The sequence below is a fragment of the Ixodes scapularis genome, unplaced genomic scaffold (genome assembly GCF_016920785.2).
Source record: "Ixodes scapularis isolate PalLabHiFi unplaced genomic scaffold, ASM1692078v2 PGA_scaffold13__105_contigs__length_92229423, whole genome shotgun sequence".
Classification (NCBI taxonomy): domain Eukaryota; kingdom Metazoa; phylum Arthropoda; class Arachnida; order Ixodida; family Ixodidae; genus Ixodes; species Ixodes scapularis.
The window spans coordinates 75117460-75136908 of record NW_024609839.1 but is presented as its reverse complement, the minus strand read 5'-3'; the positions used below and the strand labels follow the sequence as shown (position 1 = coordinate 75136908).

Sequence of the window (19449 nt, the reverse complement as noted above, 5' to 3'; positions counted from 1 at the left end):
TTGAGTTTCGTGATAGCAAATAGCATACCGGAAAGAGTAAAAGATGGCGATTTTGAAAATGTGGTTAGGTGGGGTTGCCCAAAAAATCGCTGGATTTTTTAAGCAGGTCTTTTTTCTGCGAACACGGCAGTGGTAGGAACATTACTTGTGTCGAGCTAGGGAAGCCATATTGGGGGCTACCCCAGCTACGTCCACACTGGCTTTCATGGCAGTTATGTGCAATGCAGACAGCTTTCACTATTTCAACCGAGTGCCTAGGCAAACACAGAAGCAGCCACATAAGACAATCAGGAAAAGACGCCGAGTTGTTCAGGCTAAGGAGGAAGGACATAGTGCAGCGAGCTATCTAGTCCAGGCTATTCCTCTGAGAAATGCTGTCGGTGGAAATGTAGGTCAGTTATTCCCGCCATTAATTTAGGTAACTAATGCAAGCATCACACTATTTTGCATCTTTCTCTACTGCAACGCTAGTCATCCGCAGCAGAAACAATGCCCCAAACTAAAAAGAAGTCTCGTTGCATTGTTAACACAGACATCAAGTCCATTAGGAAAGGCCAGCTGTGCCATCCACCTGTACATAAGCGAGCTGGAGTTCATCAAAGCACAACCGAGACTCTCTCAGAAGTACTTGGTTCCTTTTCAGTAGTTATTGAATGAAAACACAGTGCAGTGGTGATTACCATCAGCACAGCCTTGCCACTGCTGTCCCTCGGGTGGCACATGCACGACATGGCCTGCAAGCCACATATATCCCTAAAAGAAAGCTGCATAGGATGCACTTACCGTGGCTAGCGTCGCCACCCAGCGAGCTTGCACAAACCCTCTGCACGGCACGCAGAGCTGTTCAGAACAGAGCGGCACTGGCTAGCCAGTTAATGCGAAGGCTTGTAGTGTTTTGCTGCTGCCTTGGCAAAGCTGCAAGTCACCTCTTTCACGCCTTGTGGTGCCCATCAGCTTCAAAAGAAACGGTGTTGAATCGCGACCAGCTATAACCTGTCGCACAAGGGAGAAAAGGGTGTGAATGTGCAGACTCCTATCTGTTTGCTTTTGTCTAGCGCGTGAGTTTTGTTTGAGAAGAAAACAACAATGACACTTCTTTCACAGTAATATGCAAAACAAAAACGAGAACGGCTCGGTTATTAATAAGTTGCGTGCAGCAGAGGCACGGGTGCGAGTGCGTAGCTCCGCAGAATGTTCTTTTTGCACGGCTGCTCGTACAAAAAGGGCGCTTTTGTGCTCGGGCCTGTGCCTTTTCTGCACACAGCCTATGTTACAGAGTGTATAGCACGCCTTCGAGAGCACTCGCGTGCGGCGAGAAATCCATAATATACAGGGTACGATCGCAGGAAACCTCGCAGGGGTGCAGGAAGCTGCAAGTGCACGGTGCACCAGAATGTGAAACTAGAGGTGGTGATAGAATTTCAGTTTGAGAATATGACGTTACTTGGGTCAAAATACAGAAACGAAAAACGTAACTGCCTTACCGGCTGATGATAAGGGCCATCGGAGTACGACCAACTATTTGTTGTGATCGGGGCATTCGATTGGACGCGGGTTGGTAAAGATTTGAAAAACACGAAATAATAAAACATGTAGGGACGAAGACAGACAGCGCAGTTCTTTGTTGACATGAAATGTAAGATCAAGCACATTATTCTGTCGGATCAAATGGTTTTGTTGAATTAGGTTTAGCTCGCAAGTCAGCCGTTCTTCGGCGGGCTTTCAGCTTTCTGCGATGGTTGTTTTAATCGTGAACGCAGGCTCAAACATTGTACGCAGCGGCGCCAAATAGATCTGAAACGAAGAAAGAGCTCGGACGCGTGGAACGAACACACATAGAGATCACATCACAGGAAAACTCAAACCACTCACCTTTCGTTCGACGACGGTTCGTCAGGCACGATGTTTCCGATGTTTCTCCGGTTTCTCCGGGCGTTGAGGAGACCGCGTCTGTTTCCGTGCTCCTATTGGTCGTGACGTCACCAAATTTCATCCAATAAAGTGCGCGCCGAAGTTCTCTCTAGTCGCCGGTCTAACGTCGTGCTTGCAGCGGCCCCTGGTGTTGCTTGAAGGCACTACTCGCGGGCGTTAAATTTACTCATAATAACAAGAGCCATTTAATAAAGCTGCATTAATTGATTACTTTATTACAACATTCATCTTGCGGTCTAATAGGGGCGGTTTGACGTGTTCTGGTTTCGTGAAGTGTGCCCCCAAATAGGAACCGTGCGCATCTAATTCAAGCCCCGACCAGGGCGCCCCTAGCGGCAAACGGGTCCATCGCATCGGGGAGCTTCTGCCAGTCGCTGCGTTGGTTGTGCGTTGTAGTGGGTTAGCGTTGTAATTTCTGAGATGGCTATTCCGCACCAAGAAAGCCGCAACAATTGCTGCGTGGTCGGCTGCAACAGTACGTCGAAGATCGCACACGGCACGAAGTACTACATCGTCCCTTCGAAGCCGTACGGCCGTACGAGGCGGAGTACTGCGCGACCTGCAGGTGCGACTTGTGCGTCCATACAGGTTAGTGGCGTTTCTTACCTTTCTGTTCGCGCTTTGTTTAAGCTGCTGACGAATAATACAATTAACTTTTTTCTATTCTAGCGACGATGGAACAGCATCGACACCGACGGCAAACTCTAAAGTATGCGGCAAATACTTCACCGGAATCGAGAAGCGGAGTGCGGTCGCCCCCCTAAGCCTACACTTGGATGTTTCCATCAGCCTACAGGAAGATAGTAGTGGGAATCGCGGAACGGCGCGAAAAAAATCGCCCAGCTATTGTCAAGCTGATTCAGAAATAAACGTACATAATTACCACGGTCCACTCAACGCCAACTACATTTTTTTGCGGGCACGCTTAATTTTGTTAGCGGAGTACGGCGCCCCGTGACATCCACTTGTCCGTCGAAACGGACCTCCTTCACGTCGTACACGCGGCCAGATTCACGAAGGAGTTTTCCCTTCTTCATATTGGTACCACGGAAGAAGCTTTCTAGATTCGTAACCGCCTTAAACCCCGTCGTAATCACCCCGGGAACACTATCCGCTGTGCTAGCTGTGCTGCTCATCGCCATTGCTTCCCCCGATGATTCTGCACCGGCTACCGAAGAAGTTTTCCGGATTCGTAATCGCCCCCTGTCCTCTGTGGTGTTCGTTGCTATTACTTCCCGATGATTCTGCGCCGACGGCACCGGCTACCGAAGGAACTTTCCGAACTCGTAACTGCCTTAAATTCCTTCGTAATCACGACGGGGACACTGCCTGCCGTGCTGTTCGTCGCCATTGCTCCCCGATGCTCCTGCGGCGGCTACCGGTAGGTCGCGGCGAACAATAGGCGACCGCCGCGACACGGCCGGCATGCTCGCTTCCTATAGGCCGCTTCTGAGCGAAAAAATGTCCTCCTTATCAGGAAAATCTTTGCCTCCTATCAGCGTTGATAAGGCCAAAACTTTTTTCGGCCAACTTCACTGTCTATCTCTAACGGCCAAACTAGGCGTGGCACTTCACTAACGTCGTTCGTTTCAGCGGTCCCCTGGTGTGTCCAGAAGGCTCTTGTCGCGGGAAATTAATAGTGTAAGTAGGTGTTAAATAAAGGTGTTTATTGGTTAATATTTATAATATTAATCATCTAGCGGTCTCATAAGGACGTTTCATGCGTGTGCTGGTTTCGTGAGGAGCTGGAAATTATAAATGTTTGTTAGGCGTGAGCAGGTTGCTAGACGCTCTGGAAGTGGGCAGAGCCGTATATGTGGAGAGTTTGGCCATTTGTTGGGAAGTATAGGAGACAAATGAGGAGGCGTCATTGGCCGAAAGCGGGCTGGGCGTGTTCCAGGGCGTCTTCAGAAATTCGAATGTGACCAACCAGAAGCCGGAAATAATACCCTGGTGGTGGTTGCGAGAAACAAACCTGATAACTGCATTGGAGTAACTCTTGATGGCTGAAAATATGGTACACGCGATGTTTTAATCACGCTCATCCAAAATGATGGTGGAAGAATGCGACTAGCGGAACGATCGACATAATTCGTACGCCAAACGCCGAGCGCCGGGAATCTGCCGTCAGAGCGGTCACACTCTGTCCGCGCAAAACAGAGTTGAGCGGCGCATTCGTTTCTTACATCTTTCTGCATGATCATGATGAAAACAACAAGTGCACCCTATTTTCAATCACAAAGAGTAAGTACACTTCACTCTTACGCACTTATTAAAACCATATACGAACATAGACCTTCGATGATCGATCGGCTCAGAACTGTTTCTCGCTACCACCGCTAGGGGATTCTTTTCGGCTTCTGGTTGGTCAAGAGAGCATGCCAAGCCCTCTTTCCGACTCTACCGCACGCCCTGACTCTGCCCGCACCTCCCATTGACCAAACTCTCTCAATACACGGCTCTGGAAGTGGGCTTTCGCTGCTGAACTCTTGATCAGGTGGCGGCTTGCGCCACCTAGGGAGTGTTTCGAATAACACGAGTTAACTTTACTGAATAACTGAAACATGGTGGTTTAGCCTTTAATGCTAGTACTTAAGTGTTTCATTGGGATAGCGTCTTCACGGGGAAAACTGGAAATACGCGTCTCACCTATCTTTTTGTTTGTCTAATTCAACACTGTAGATTATAGCGTTTTTAATCACGTTTGTCTTCTAGTGTTGTTCAGGTGCACTCACCTTGTGACAATAATGATTGCAGTCCACGTTCATCGGCACTTATAATTCACGGAAATACTTTAACAAAGATGCTATCGAGGTAAATGGAATATTCCTTGCGCTTGAGGACCTTTCGTGCAGATGGAAATATAAGAGAAACGGTATCTTCTTTTGTTTTATAGCTTTCGTTCGTATAGGCGCAATCTTGGATATCGGGGCCGGATTGAGCTAGTGTGAAGCAAATGCACACAAGCGTTTGCAAACAAATGCACAAGACCAGTGGAAACGGACGTGCAGGACAAACGTGCTAATGTTTATTCGGGGACACAGCCGAAGGTCTTGAGGTCTTTTTGCAGACTGGCAGGAACTTGAGCCGGGCTTGAATATTGAAGGCTGGAAGGTAATAAGACAAGAAAAAAAAAAAAAAAAGGATTAAGCCTTATGGCACATTTTAAAAATGTCGGCGCCAGATTACACTCTTCAGTCTGGATTATGAATAAGGGGCCAAGAAGTAGACCAAAAGATAGATTTTACGCACGGTGAAATGAAAGAAGAAAATGTATGCACTCGTAGACTTTCAATTAGGAGGGGTAGCAGCTAAATAAGTTAAAACTGAATCTTGAAAAGATTTTGTTGCATTATGCCGGACATGCATGTGTATGATGTATCAATGATTTTTAGACGCTCGATGCTTAAGGACAAGATTATGCTCCTTTACATAGGATGAATCACAGCGAACGCTACAAGCCACCAGAGCCAATCCTTAGCACGTAGGGTAACACGTGACTTTCCGGTAGGGCGGAGCGACGCGCGGAGCGCAAATTCACATGACACCCTCCAAGTTATGGGTTGGCTCCGGTGGCCCGTAGCGTCAGTTGCGATCGAACTTAATGCTTTAATCACGCTGGCATAACATGGAGACATCCAAATGTTCACAAAGAGGACGCCACGCGCCAGCGGATTGTGGTTCACGCTGCCCTTGTCATCTATAGGTGAAACGAACAGCCGCAACGTACACATTATTCTTTTTAATGGACCGTTTCCCCAATCTGCGATAAGGGTTCCAGATAACACATCAAAGGTGGGACCGCTCGTCATCCGACAAAGTAAACCTTGGACTCGTTTCCGTCTCCTACGCCTTTCTGCGGGCTCTTGCGGGTCCACACCTCGTAGTTTCTCTAAGCACTGCGTTGGTCGGAAAATGAGTGACTTATAGGGAGTACATCTCAGCAAAGACCTGGTATACTTGTGGTGATGAGTCTGAAGAGTGGTTCGCGTGACAGGAAGACTAGATCGTCCAAATGCAAGAATGACGTCGAAGGCCTTCAGAGCAAGGACACATTAGAATGGTATGTGGTAATCACTTTAGCTCAATTGATAGTGTCCTAGAATCCATGGTACAGTCTGGCCTAAGAGGGCCGTTGTATTCCGTCGGATATGCACAAGCTGAAATCTTTGTTTCCTCCTCAAAATGTTTTGTTATTTTTAGCTCGCGCTTCGTAGGAGGCTGGCATTACTGCCTGGTCAGGGGAAGCACCAAAAACGCGCTGGTTCTTTTGCGCAGGATGTCGAGCAACTACGAGCAGGCTCCTGGGGTTTGTTTACCGAGATGCACCCTGTACCAGCACTACTTGGACAACTGCCGCCGCAACCACTGGAACCCAGTTGGAGCTGCTGCATTTGGAAAGGTCTTATGTTCATTCACATCACAAGCCTTACTATAGTTCGTTGCAAGTTAAGAATAGCAAAATAAGCTCCTGCTACAAAGCTCTTTCCACTTTAACAGAGACGCTGGGTAGCAGGCAAGGGTAAAGGAGGGAACAACCAATAATGGCGAGTAAAGAGCTTTGGGGGAGGCTTCTTTTTCCCTTCTTGCAACGTATCATAATGGATCTGATTAAAGTAGAGTATAGCCCATAGTTTTGAACAAGGAAAAAAAAAAATCCGGTAGAGGAAGCTATAGAGTTGCCGCAAACCTCCGTGAATGACAATTCGCACATCCAGGCCGGTGTACAACTTGTGTGATGTTCTGTACATGGGCATACTGAAATCACGCGCTCTTCCATACAACCACTGCAGCCGTCAATACATTTTTGTTGTCTCAAAGGCTTTAGGAGGGCGTGATATAATTTTAAAAGAAAATGTGCCGTGAAAAACGCTTTCTAGAGCGCGAAACAGATTGTACACTCTAAAAAGAAAGGGTGTCGTCTTACACCCTTTTGTTCCACATAATGCATCCCAAAAACTTCAGTTCGACGTACGGCGCACTGACGACGGACAGACATCCCCAACATCTACGAGGGGCTTGATAACGGTGCGATAAAACTTTTTAAACAGCTAAAATACGTATCAAAGACTAAAAAAAAGGAGCGTTGAAGTTTTGCAGCAAGGCCAAGAAAAACCCGACCATATACATATATATATATATATATATACATATATACCCTTTTTTGTTTTATTATTAGAGTGTATGTACTACTTTGCACGTAATCTTGTTCCTGCTCGTACGGATTTCAGTTGATTCGACTCCGGTTTCCCAAAGTCACGACACGAAGGCTGGGGACTAGGGGTCAGTCAAGGTAAGCCAAGCGATATTTTTTCTCTGTTCTTCATTGTAGATTTTTCTACTGTTACGTTCCGATTTGACCCGAAAAGAACACCTTTCTTCGCTTTAGTCCCTGAGAGAAGTCTCATTTGTGCCTGAAGGTTCCTTTATGTTTAAGTATACCCTATGCGTAAAGGTGCTATTAAGGGCGGGGCCCTCGGGTCGCGGGCATATCTTTCGAAAGCCATGTTGTTAGAACTGCGCAATCACTGATAAACATCAAGTTTTCTGTTTACGTTCTCTCGGTTCAAGGTATCACTACTACGGCATCGGCGTAAAAACGACGTCCATCTACTACGGCCAGGCCTACTGCGGGAAAAACATTACGAGGCAAGATTTCCGGCGCTTCGTAAAAGTGAAAATTTGAGTATAAACATTCTGCTAAGAAGAACGCACTTTCGTTTCCTACAGATTCTCGGGTCAGAAAATCAAGCGAACCGAGGTAGGTTTAAAATGGAGGCAATACATGACTTGCATTGACATCATATCGGCATCCATTGTGGTTGAGTATACGCAGAGCGCGTATTTTCTGCGGAATGCATTTCGCACCATCGAATTTGCATTTTCTCGGCAAGTACCAGTAAAAATGGAATCCCGGACAAAAGCTCACCGGACAAAAGCTCGCCGGACAGAAGCTCACCGGACAAAAGCTCACCGGATAAAATCTCACCCATTTTTTTCACAGACCCGGACAAAAGCTCACCTGGAGAAAATTTCATGTTGGTCTTAAGACGAGCGGACAACTTAAGTGCATGCGTGCGACACTAAAATGCAACGATAAATTAAATTTGACAGGTGCATGGTTTGTTGATTAGAGTAGAAACAAGTTTATTTATCGATTGGTTAGAAGCGAATGAAGTCCACCACTAGCTGCAGCAGTCTTGGTAGATCTCGGTACGTGTATACCTGGAACTCCTCGCAAATATTTTTTCAGGTGATTCTGCGGGCGCAGAGTTGTTTTTCGCAAACGCTTCCCTGGGGGCTCACCTCTCCGGGCTTGTGTGAGTGCCGTGGCAACGAGTGCCTGATTTTTCTATTCAATCAGCCTTAAGACGCTTGGATGGGCGTGGGCGACAAGCTTCTGGAACCCGTTATTCCATCCTTTGTAGGTGTTGCTCGTCCGGTCTTTATCTTGAAGAGTGGCGTCTCGTTGCAAATATGCCATGGGATAGCCATGTAAATTATTTGGTTTCCAAATTTTCACGCGTTGTTGGTTTAACGTATATATCGCCACAGCCAACTTCTACCAGTTCGCGTGAAATTAATTATTTACCATGCACTGTTTTACTCACTCCTCAGTTATTGTAACCTTGTCTGGGGCACAACAGCGGCATGCAACCTGAACAAAATTTATCTGCTTAAAAAAAAAAAAAAAGTTAAGAGCCATCTTCAACGCGCCTTATGACTCTCACACTGAGAATAGGTTTAGTAATCTGCAAATATTAAAATTCATAAGCTATCTGATTATAGACTTCTACTCACCATTAAGAATGAAATTAAAAAAGAAAGTGTTCTTTTAAACGAGATAGTTAGATTAGAAAAAAATATTACGATTTACTTGACTCGCCATAATGAATATTGGAAAGTTCCCACATGCAGGTCAAATTATGGGCAACAAATGCTTCGGTATTTAATTCCAAAGCTTCTAAACTACTTTGAAAAAGAAAATAGAAATATAGAAACGATATCTCCTAAAGGGTTGCGTAATATATTTTTACTTATTTAAGTGTTCTGTGTCTTGTTTCTGTTATCCCATTTTATAATGTATAATTTTCTGTATGATTTTCTTTTTCTTTTTCTCATTGCACGAAAACTGTTTGTTCACTGGCTGCCGATAGGGCTGAGGGCCAGCCAAGCTTCTTGTTGAAGCTTTTCGCCTTTCGCTCCACCATTTCTTTAAATGGAAATAAAGATTATTATTATTATTATTATATTCCTCCGCTCCGGGGGAAACTCCGGTCGTCGTCGGCGCAAAGTCAGGCAAAGGGGAGAACTCGCCCTGGGTGCCGACGCAGAAGGAGCAGAAGCATAACGGAAGGGGCCGTTGACATACGTGCAATCAAAGTACTTTAGCGGGTCACCGATGTCACCGATAGACTTTTCCCTGATGTAGGTTAGTTCTTCGGGCACAAGCTGTGGTGGAAACAACACCAGATTATCTAAAATCCCGCACAGCTTTCTAAATTAATCATCTGTCTCGCACTTGTCCAAAAGGCCCACTTCGCAACTCAAAGGTTTGTATATTACAGTTTCGCTTCAGTTTCCCTTTCACATAACACTGAGATAATAATTTATTTCAAATATATTTACGACGTAAAATGACGGATACAATTTAATTTTCTTAGCCATCCACTTCAAACCTTACCCAAGCACAATGAAAAAGCGCGGTTACCGAAGGGTGAGTTCGTTTTTTTGGTCCCAAATCGTTGCTCCTCTGCCTATGGCTTATCTGTCGACACCCCGGCATGGGATGGGGTGGTACCAGTTCTTCTAAAAATTGTGCAATTTCCATCGCGTCCGCACTTTATCCCGGCCCGTGTTTCACCCGGGTAGCAAAAAGAAAAAAAAAAAAAAAAATAGGTGAGCTTTTGTCCGGGTGTGTGAAAAAACGGGTGAGTTTTTGTCCGGTGAGCTTTTGTCCGGTGAGCTTTTGTCCGGTCAGCTTTTGTCCGGTTACCTTAAAAATGATCACCGGCATGATGCGATAACGTCGCGGACAAGCCATGTATTGAGCGGCATTCTGAGGTGCAACTGTTGCGATTACTACTTCGCCGGAAACAAAACAAACTTGTCCAGACAAGGTACTTCCATCGTCCCGCTGTAGCACAACGTCGAAAGGAGATCCTGGATGCAGCGCGGCAGACGCCACGGGTGGAACTTCTGGCCCGAACCCCAAGACCTCCGAATCCCGGAATATATCGACAAAGATAAGGTATATTTGACATTTACCACATCAGTAAGGTACATAGTAAGCTCCCATGGCACAGTCATGTGTGATGTCAGGATCGCATTACCTTATGTAATGCCCTAACTGGGCCTTTGAGGTGAAATAAATGAAATTAAATGAAATGAAAGTACACGGTTTTGTTAGGTTTTCGTTTTCGTCAATGTCGCTTTTCGTCATGGTATAAGGCGTGACGTTTCATTATCCTGGCGTAGCATCGGAAACAGGCTGATTGGTTCCCGATGCGCAGTGCGTGTTTCTTCCATTCTTTTACGTCATCTCTCTCTTTCTATCGCTCTCCTATTTCAACGCCGCACCCCCTCCCCCCCCCCCCTCCCCACAGTCCCCACAGTTTAACGCCGCACCCCCTCCCCCTCCCCCCCCCCCCTCCCCACATGAGCGAATTACACGCGGACACGCCTTACGTATGTTTGTCCTATATACATACGTATGCTTCGAAGATGTCTAAAGACAGTTATTTTGTTTTGTATGGTTAAAAAAAGGGACAGGGCAGGAAAAATAAAACACGCGTCGGACAGTATCTACGAACTGTCTTCTTTACATGATGCATTAGCATTAATGTCACTTACAGCTGGACAGCTTTCTGGCCATGTACCGGGCCCACTGCTGCAGTCTCCTGGATGCCGTGATCGCCGCCAACTTCGAAGCCGTGGGTGTTTCATTGCTTGTCCTTGCTTGCACAATGTTTTCAACGACCTGCGTAGAATCGCCAAAGACGGCGAAATATATGCTATAGACCAACTCAGCAATTTGAAGTCACACCAGCACGGTGATGCGCTGCTGTCGGCATTGCGCGTGCGCAGATCCTCTCACGCGAATCAGCTTTCTGCGCAGGCGTATAAACTCGCCACGCCTTGTGTTTCTGTCAGTGATAACAACTTGTGAAATGTGTTTACAGGTCAGAGACCTCGTGCTCCACTTCTGGACTAGCATCTCGGAGTCCACGCTCGCCTTCGTGTCCCTGGACGTGGTTCTGGACGTTGTGACAGTTTGGGACAGCTACCTCTACGGGGTAATCAGGATTTATATCTCGCGTCCGACCGCCTATAGATGTTTGCGAGTGCGGCCTCTGGGCGCTGCCATCTTGCTGCTGGTATGGATAGGTCGTCTGATAGTCAAGCGTTGCTGAGGCGTACCCACGGCTTCAGCCAGTGCTTGACTATCAACAATCTGCCCACACCAGCAACAAGATGACGGCGCCCAGAAGCCGTACTTTCAAACGTCTATTGAGGTTTGTCTTAATTAGCAACGAACAATTATTGGAAGAAGAGCCTCTTCAGGGCGGCGGGTTGGCTATTCGCAACTCCGAGGGAGGCGACGCCGCCCGGTGGAGAAGACGTGAACGAGAGAAGCGGGGAGCTAAGATTCAAGTGTGCGGCGGAAACGCAGCCAAAATGTGAAACAGGAGAAAGGGGATTAGATGAACGCAGTTGGAATTTCAGACCGGGAAAGGTCATGAACAAATATTTATCAATCAAACTTTTGAAACGAACATTTGTTTTTATTCTCGATTTCGCCCATGAGATCGCACTTTGAAACCTAAAATAGATAAAAAATATAACACGAAGTGTATTAAGGTGGCGATGCAGGCGTGTTGATTGATGACTAAATGGAGAAAGCAGAGCAAAAAATGCAAATACCAGTAGAAGAAAAGGACGGGACGAGCGCCCTCAATAGTTGATCACATTAAAGCCTCCGGGCATAATGCTTCCTAATTATATATGTGGACGGTTTCATTTGGGATTCAGGCAACGAGGTGCAGTCGTATTTTTTATTTTGCTTCAAATTTTTATATTTCGTGGCGTATGTTCCAAGAAGAACAATTCTTTTTTTTTTATTTTAATGTCATAACATCTTTAGTTTCCGAAAAACAATATCTCAAAAAAGCAAAAAAAAAAAAAATTAAAAATGTTTTTTTTTTATACAGCGTGCTGAAATGGAACGAAAAGTGAAAACCTTCTTTGTTTCATAATTTATTTCTCAGTACTCGTACGTGATAAAGGCAGAGACTTAGCTCAATTTGGAAAGCAGTGAAAGGTTCTACACGTGGTATTATTTTAAAAGCGATACTAAACATGGTCGACTAGAAAAAAAAAATAACCGCAATTAGGTTACAGTTGTTCGCGGAGGCATGTTTGGGGATTTTTACAAAGATTGTATCGACGAATAATAAATAGTAGTTGGAATGTCGTTTTACCGACTTGCATATATATAACAATAAAAAAATATAAAAGCTCTCTTTTGAATACTTTGAGATTGAGAGTGGTTCAGAAACGCCACACACGATAATCGTCAAAACCCACCATCGGCATTTGCTCTTTTTTTAGCATATTTAGAGGCTTAAAACTCAAAACCAATGCATATACATACAATGCAATACATAAATTAATTTTTTTTTACACAGCGCGCTGAAATTGAACGAAAAGTGAAAACTTTCTCTGTTTCATAATTTATTTCTCAGTACTAGTACATGATAAAAACACAAATATTGTTTAATTTGGAAGGCAATGACCGGTTCTACACGTGATAATATTTTAAAAGCGATACTAAACATAGTCGACTCAAAAAAAAAGAAAAAAAAGGAAGAAATCTGTAATTTATGTCACAGTTGTTCGCGGAGGCATGTTTGGGTATTTTTACAAAACTTGGAGCGACGAATAATAAGTAGTAGTTGTTATGTCGTTTCACCTACTTGAATATATATTACACTAAAAAGATATAGACGCTCTCTTTTGAATACTTTGAGATTGAGAGTTATTCAAAAATGGCACACACGACAATCGTCAAAACCTCGTTGTCCTTTCCCACTTTTTTGAGATCTTTTTTTTTTTCTCAGAAACTAAAGAAACTAAAGGATATTGAAATAAAAAGGATTGTTCTTCTTAAAACATGCGCCACGAAATAAAAATAAAAAAAAATTGAGTAAAAAAAAAATACGACTGCACCTCGTTGCTTGAATCCAAATGAAACGGCCCATCTATATATATTTGTTAAACAAAATTGGACCCGAGCAATACGGTTTTGTCGGACTGCAGACTTTTTCAGCATAAACATGTATCCACAGTTGGAGTGTGGAACATACGCTACTGTCGTTTATCACTGGGAAAGTTATGCAAATCATTTTGGTCAACTTGTGCATGTAAATTATCGGAGTGAACTAAATTCCTACAAATAGGGTACATCTAGAGATGGGTCGACTTTTACAGGTTATGGAAGAAATCCTGATGCCCAAGGAAATTCAAGATATTCCCGAAAGGTGAGACATCTGCGTGGCACAATTATACCAGTCCTGCCGGTGTTCTCCGAAATTCAGAGCTTGGAAATCAGTAGATTTGTGAGACGTATAAGAGAGAAACTGAAAAATACAGAAAGCGAGAGATCAGTTACGGGCAAAGACTATATCGTTGATATAATGATTTATTATTTTGTAAAAATTGAAGGCAAATTATATTAGTTTAAGTCAAGTTCCCTCTTTAGGAGAAAGAAACCGTCAACTTTAATTAATGCAACTTAGCGTGACTCGCCATCGCAATAAGAAAGAACACATCAAACGACAAACACCGGCCCTTTGTGCTGAGTTTAATCACTCAAAATTACGGAGCCAGAGTGGCTGGATTGGAATGGCAATAAGTGAGGACGCATACCTCGTAATGCGACGGCAGCGTGTAATTCAAGATAATATTAATAATTGTCTAATCTAAAATTTACGCTACGAATTGATTGCTTGAATATTTGTTTTTCTCCAATACTGTCGACACAAGCTACGAAAGAGAAATCAACTTCCTCGTCGAAGGATTACCCGACTGGATCTGCCGCATTACGCTTCCCGGTTCAGTTCAACACCGTAGAATTCAAGGTATAATCTTTTTTCTTTTTTCATCTATCAATTCACGCGTGCACGTCGTGAACAAACTTTCTACAACCAGATGAGTCGACAACAGCTAGTACATTAAAGTTAGCATAATTAGAGCATGGTACTGACAAGATAAACTGTTTCTTTCTGAGTTTAATTGCGATGCGCCAGTTTTGGTTCCAGTGACAAGCCAGACAAGTTGGTATAAATTTTTAATGAATACCCGAGATCGAGGAAGCACTAAATGAGCCTGTTTAAGGGTTCTCAAACGCAGATTTTTACGTTCCGAGCCCTTCTCGCTTGACTTCTTCCCGGTTTTAGGCACCCTATAATAAAATTACGCTCTTTCTTAATAAGTTTAGCCCGCTAAATTAAAAAAAAAAGACCGTACCACTTAATTTATGCCTATTTTCAATTATGTCTGTTAGGAAAACAAAGCAAAACTCGAAACTGACAAAAGCTACGGGGAGCAACGCAAGCTTCCTCCCGGCTGGCGAACGCCGGAATGAATTATTGCTACTTATTTGTGTATTTATTTAGTTTGATCCTGATGCGCCAGTCAGGAAAGAGTATGCACTACAGATTGTGTTCTACCGCTCAAGAACGCTTCCAGCCAGAAGGTAATGCCAGAGTCAAGTTTCAAGTGTCATAATTGTTTAATCAGAAGTGTATGGCTTACCTTTTAATCCGGCAACCGAATTTTAACATATTCTTTCGGCAAGTTCAACTTATTACGCTTCAAGACAAAGTATGCCTTGCATTTAGCCCAAATAGTACATTAGAAGGCGTTGTCAGAGCGAAAGATTTCGCATATAAGTTGACGAAATTGTTGGTGTTATTTGTAAGCAGCAATTATTAACGACGTTGTAAACTTGACCTGAGACATCGTATTCCGACTCCTCGGATTGCAGTTCTGCAAGAATGGACGAAGGTGCTGAAGCGTCAGCTCTCGTTCACAAAACTAGCTCAGGTAAGCTTTCATCTGGTGCATACTCTTGTATCGTGTCAAAAGCGAGCATGCTGTCTTTGATAACCCTTTGTTGCACGCACAGCCAGAGTACAGCGGAAGGCAACGAGCGCTTGCTGGGGGCGAAGCATCTACTGGCTTCTTAACCTGTCACTGACTATAGAAACATGTATATATGATAGAAAATGTCAAACTCTGGAAGTAATGCTTCCTCTTTGTTTGCTCTACTCTCCTCTCGTCCATCCATTCATTGGGAGAAGCTTATGTTGTTATTATTAGCCTGTGACTTAACTCTACTAATAGTGAAATACCGATCATGGCGACCAAGGTATTTTTCTTCCACGTGTTGATCCGAAGTCCTGCCGGAGCGTGCTATCCAACGCCGACCACACGCATTGCATCTTGGACGACCTGAACGGACTGGATTTGGACGACGTGGCGACGGAAGCATTTTGTTGCCTGGACGACTCAAGAACGACCTTTGACATTGGTACGTCTCTTTTATGATTCCTTAGAGATCTTCTGTAACCTACCATCACGCATCTACCAATTCAACTAAATACCGCAAGGCGAAATAAGTTTTTATGCCTTGGCTTTGAGACTATATCTGACTCCAGGATTTTCTTGAGACGGACGAATCGTTAAGCGAAATATGATCGAGATTGATCAAGATTGCCCATTTACAATAGCTGCTGACTACTTAGGAACTACAAGGATTAATAGTCACAGCACTGATTGGTTCGCCGGCCCCATCAGCTCATCACGGAGCAGCCAATGAGATTGCAGCATCACCCAATCAAAATGTTTAGGAACCAATTTCAAAGTGATTACCTCTAACCACCGATGCATGCTTATTAAACTATGTTGCCTTTGAAAGAGCGCAACTCCTAAACGCACAACGCAGCCCTTGGTTCAGGCATACTTCCTAGTTCATACGCATAACTCTTCCGTGCGCAAATTGACGTTAAAGTATCTGAAACGCAGGACATAGCCAAATGTTGCCAGTCGTCAAGAGAGGGTGACAGTCTCGCCCAAAGTTAATACTTTGAAGTTTGAAAGCAATTTCGTCCCAGGTTGCGACCAGCACCTCGCCAAAGGATGTCACCATGACGTCCTTTGTGTCTTACCAGAAAATACCTGTCCTGGTTTTCTAACATGCTTGGGATATAAAAGTGATGGATACCCAGAACACACTAATGCCCGTTCGTCTCGCTGCAGGCGTGGCTGAGCTCATCTCACTGCTGAAAAAACACGCTTCAGTCGAGGACCTGACGGAGTGGCTGGACATGGCGATGGACAACGCTGCGTTGGTGCGTTCTCTATGTTCTTGGGCGGGATAGTGGCAACTATAAGTGATGACAAACATCATTTATTCGCACTTTCAGGATGTCTGCATCACGAGTGAGAGTAAACAGAGTCGCAGCCACGTCTACAAGGACTTCATGCTTTCCTGGATGCTCTTCTTTTCGGCAATCATGAGACACCTCACCCTTTCAGGATCTCCAAGTTTCGGTAAGCGCTCGTTTCAAATCGTGCAGTGTTGACATGGGGTTGCGAAGAAAGACGCGCGGCGGTGTATATAGATACGGAAGGGAAGTTGGTGCAACGTTGATGACAAGACGGAAATGGCACTCTCCAGTCGGCACAAGGACTTAAAGAAAGAAAACAAAACGTGCTATGAAAGCAAGATAGCTAATCTAGCAGGGTGTGCACACCTGCATCACTCGGTTACGTCTACTGGGCTGTGCGGTGCGTTCTGAGCATGCGCAAAAGCTCTCTTCGCGAAATATCAGACGCCGCGCATGCGTCCGTATCCCAATGACTCGGCATTTTTCACCCGGGTCATGACCCATCATAAACAAGGAAAAGGTGGTCTTCTGCAACTGAAATTTGGATTCGTTGGTGGCAGCGCCTATGCGCGAGTTTCATTCTTTCACGATCGTCCTTTGTGTGCGTTGCTCTCAACGTTTGAAAGATCCCTAATGCCGTATATGACACGACACATGTGCACGTATTTTCAAACCCATTATTTACCTCTCACTCGTATGAAATGGTATTATGGCGTTCTACATGAATCCATGGAATATTAAAACGGGGATCTTCATAGCAAAAATAAACTAAGGGCGCACGCGAGCAGGTGAATATCAACCATGTTGAATTAACCTGAGACTGGGGAAGAAGAGAAATGCTCTTATGATGTTGTTTGATGTTTCTCTTCTTCTCCAGTCTCGGGTTGATTCAACGTGCTTCGCGACGAGCTCATTGAAGAATAGGTCAATGAGCTCGGAGGTCTGGACACTGCACGTGCCCATCAGAGTGCGCTGGTGTGCCGCGATTTCTTTTGAAGGCATTTAAGGCCGCCGTCACACTGCCAACACTGCATACAAAAGACATCCTGCAGTCATTGTCTGAGGCATGTTTGTTCCTTGTATGGCGGTCACATTGGCCATACAGACACTGTCTTCAGACATGTATACCATACGCATCATGTATGGAGCAGTGTGAGCGGCAGCTCTAACCGCTCATTCACACTGGAAGCGGATCCGCGTTCGCAAAGCGGCTGCGAACGCGGTTGTACAAAGATCCAGTACAGTTGCACGCGCACTCGATGACATCAAGTGCGCGTGCTTTTTTGCTGGATCTTTATACCACCGCGTTCGCAACCACTTTGCGAACGCGGATCCGCCTCCAGTGTGAATGAGCTCTAAGTGCCCGTGAAACAGGAGTCTAACTAGCGTCTACGTGTAAGCTACCTGTATAATTTCGATGACTCACCCGCGTCTCGGCTGGGCTCCCAAGGTCACATCCACCTGGTGCGTGTCATGGCTGAGGAGTACATGCTGCTCGCCTTCGAGACGTCGGTGGCAAGGGATGCCCGTCTGCGTCGCCAGGAGGCGGTCCTCTCGCTGGCCTTGCGACCTGGTGAGAAGTTTCAGGGGACTGTAGTCTACGGTGAACAAACCCGCGTTTGCCCACACCTGGTGCGGGCGCAGCGCGTGCGAAGAAACCCGATTTGCGGAAGCCTTCTGCCTTCTGCGGATACGCAGTCCTGTGTGCATTTTTACTACTTTGTCCCAGTTTTTTTTTTTTTTTTCGCCGTTTTGTCGGATGCACAGTGCCAACAGCAGCGCCTCCGCTGTGGCGTGAGGGTTGAGTTCGTGTATACACTGCACTTGCGCAGTGCATAATATCCCTCCCACGCGAAGCCTTCGATAGAGTAAGCTGAAACGACCGAGCGACTACTGAACTATAGTGCGAGGAAAACATGGGGCCGAGAGTGCAACGCCACAATGACTCAGCGCGTTTCTTTTTTCTTTTGTTTTATGGTTTGGGATGGGGGTATAATATACTTCAACGCATCTCGCCTCTACATTTTTGCTACCGCCTATCCGCGCCTTACGCTGGCTCGAATTTATCTTGTCGCGTACTCTCAGTGCACGCAAAGCGTTTTTTTTTTCAAGATCAGATTGAGTCAGATAACACTGGCACCGTTACGGCTAGCTATCCAAATACCGCTCACTTCATTAAGTATAAAAAAAAAAAAAGCTTTGTCACAGATTTGTTTATTAGAGTTCCCACCACGGGGGCGGAATTTTAAGCTTGTGCTTTTTTTATTTGTCACGCAGAGGAACTACGGATCAAGATGGCGTCCGCCTGGGCGGCTCTGAGTTGCAGCAACCGGGAATAGAACAAAAGAGAAACCTCAAGCAATTAATAACGGTTCTCAAATGTCGAGAAACTTCTGAGCGATTTGTCACCGTAGTCCTAATTTCCTGCATTTACAACGTCAAGGCGTGTGGGCCTTGTTCGCGCAATCAATCCATGTAGACATTTTGGCAATGAACACAACGTATATTTAGGCAGAACATAACAACGGTGTTTTGCACTGAACTTCAACTACAGTTGATGGGCATTTTAGGTGCCGTCTGGCAGAGGTACATATCATATGTCTGCTTTGTGCCCTGAAAATTGAGCGGCTCAGTATCATCTTCAACAACTTCACAAAATCTTTAAAAACTTGTCGAACTTTATTAATTTTTATCCAACTGAAATTTATAATTTAGTGTCGTGACAGGGAGATTATTTATAAAAATAACGATGCCCGCCAAGAAGTGTCAATTCGCGTACGCAGCAAATAATTATAAATACGTACGCCAGATGGCGACGCCTGCGTGAATGTGCGCTACCCCGCGAACTTCAAACGACACGCCTGCTTTTTTTAGGGAGCCATCTTAGTGCACGAATACGCTGCCGAAGACCGAATAACGAAGCGCGCGTTAGCGTGTTGCACTTCTATAAAAGAGTTGTTCAAAATTTCGGAAAATTTTTCATGTTTTTCTTTTAGAGTGCGGCGCACATCTTGACGTTTGCAGACGGTCACGTGCGCGCGAGAGTCACGCTTGGGTGCATTGC

At 45.0% G+C, this 19449-nt stretch overlaps 2 protein-coding genes across 2 annotated transcripts; both read left to right on the top strand.

Moving 5' to 3' along the window:
- The first annotated feature begins 3468 nt into the window (after positions 1-3468).
- LOC121835562 (transcription factor RFX4-like) lies at positions 3469-7664 on the top strand. Its single transcript, XM_042289966.1, has 4 exons — positions 3469-3573; positions 6211-6334; positions 7164-7225; positions 7504-7664. Exons 2-4 carry the CDS (start codon positions 6212-6214, stop codon positions 7616-7618), a joined length of 300 nt encoding a protein of 99 aa, XP_042145900.1. The 5' UTR covers positions 3469-3573; position 6211; the 3' UTR covers positions 7619-7664.
- A 2435-nt stretch (positions 7665-10099) lies between these two features.
- On the top strand, positions 10100-18724 carry LOC121835461 (DNA-binding protein RFX6-like). The gene is made up of 11 exons (XM_042289682.1): positions 10100-10183; positions 10788-10865; positions 11115-11228; positions 13423-13472; positions 13978-14072; positions 14981-15039; positions 15394-15526; positions 16255-16375; positions 16445-16548; positions 17836-17958; positions 18663-18724. Exons 1-11 carry the CDS (start codon positions 10100-10102, stop codon positions 18722-18724), a joined length of 1023 nt encoding a protein of 340 aa, XP_042145616.1.
- Positions 18725-19449: the final 725 nt, after the last annotated feature.

What these genes read in the sequence shown, in the direction of transcription:
- LOC121835461 (XM_042289682.1), top strand. Translation starts at nt 10,100, where the DNA reads ATGCAGCGCGGCAGACGCCACGGGTGGAACTTCTGGCCCGAACCCCAA. An exon ending in TCGCCGCCAACTTCGAAGCC is followed by an intron (nt 10,866 to 11,114) that starts GTGGGTGTTTCA and finishes ATGTGTTTACAG; the next exon opens with GTCAGAGACCTCGTGCTCCA. An exon ending in ATTCAAGATATTCCCGAAAG is followed by an intron (nt 13,473 to 13,977) that starts GTGAGACATCTG and finishes TGTCGACACAAG; the next exon opens with CTACGAAAGAGAAATCAACT.
- LOC121835562 (XM_042289966.1), top strand. Translation starts at nt 6,212, where the DNA reads ATGTCGAGCAACTACGAGCAGGCTCCTGGGGTTTGTTTACCGAGATGC. An exon ending in GAGCTGCTGCATTTGGAAAG is followed by an intron (nt 6,335 to 7,163) that starts GTCTTATGTTCA and finishes TACGGATTTCAG; the next exon opens with TTGATTCGACTCCGGTTTCC. An exon ending in GGGACTAGGGGTCAGTCAAG is followed by an intron (nt 7,226 to 7,503) that starts GTAAGCCAAGCG and finishes TCTCGGTTCAAG; the next exon opens with GTATCACTACTACGGCATCG.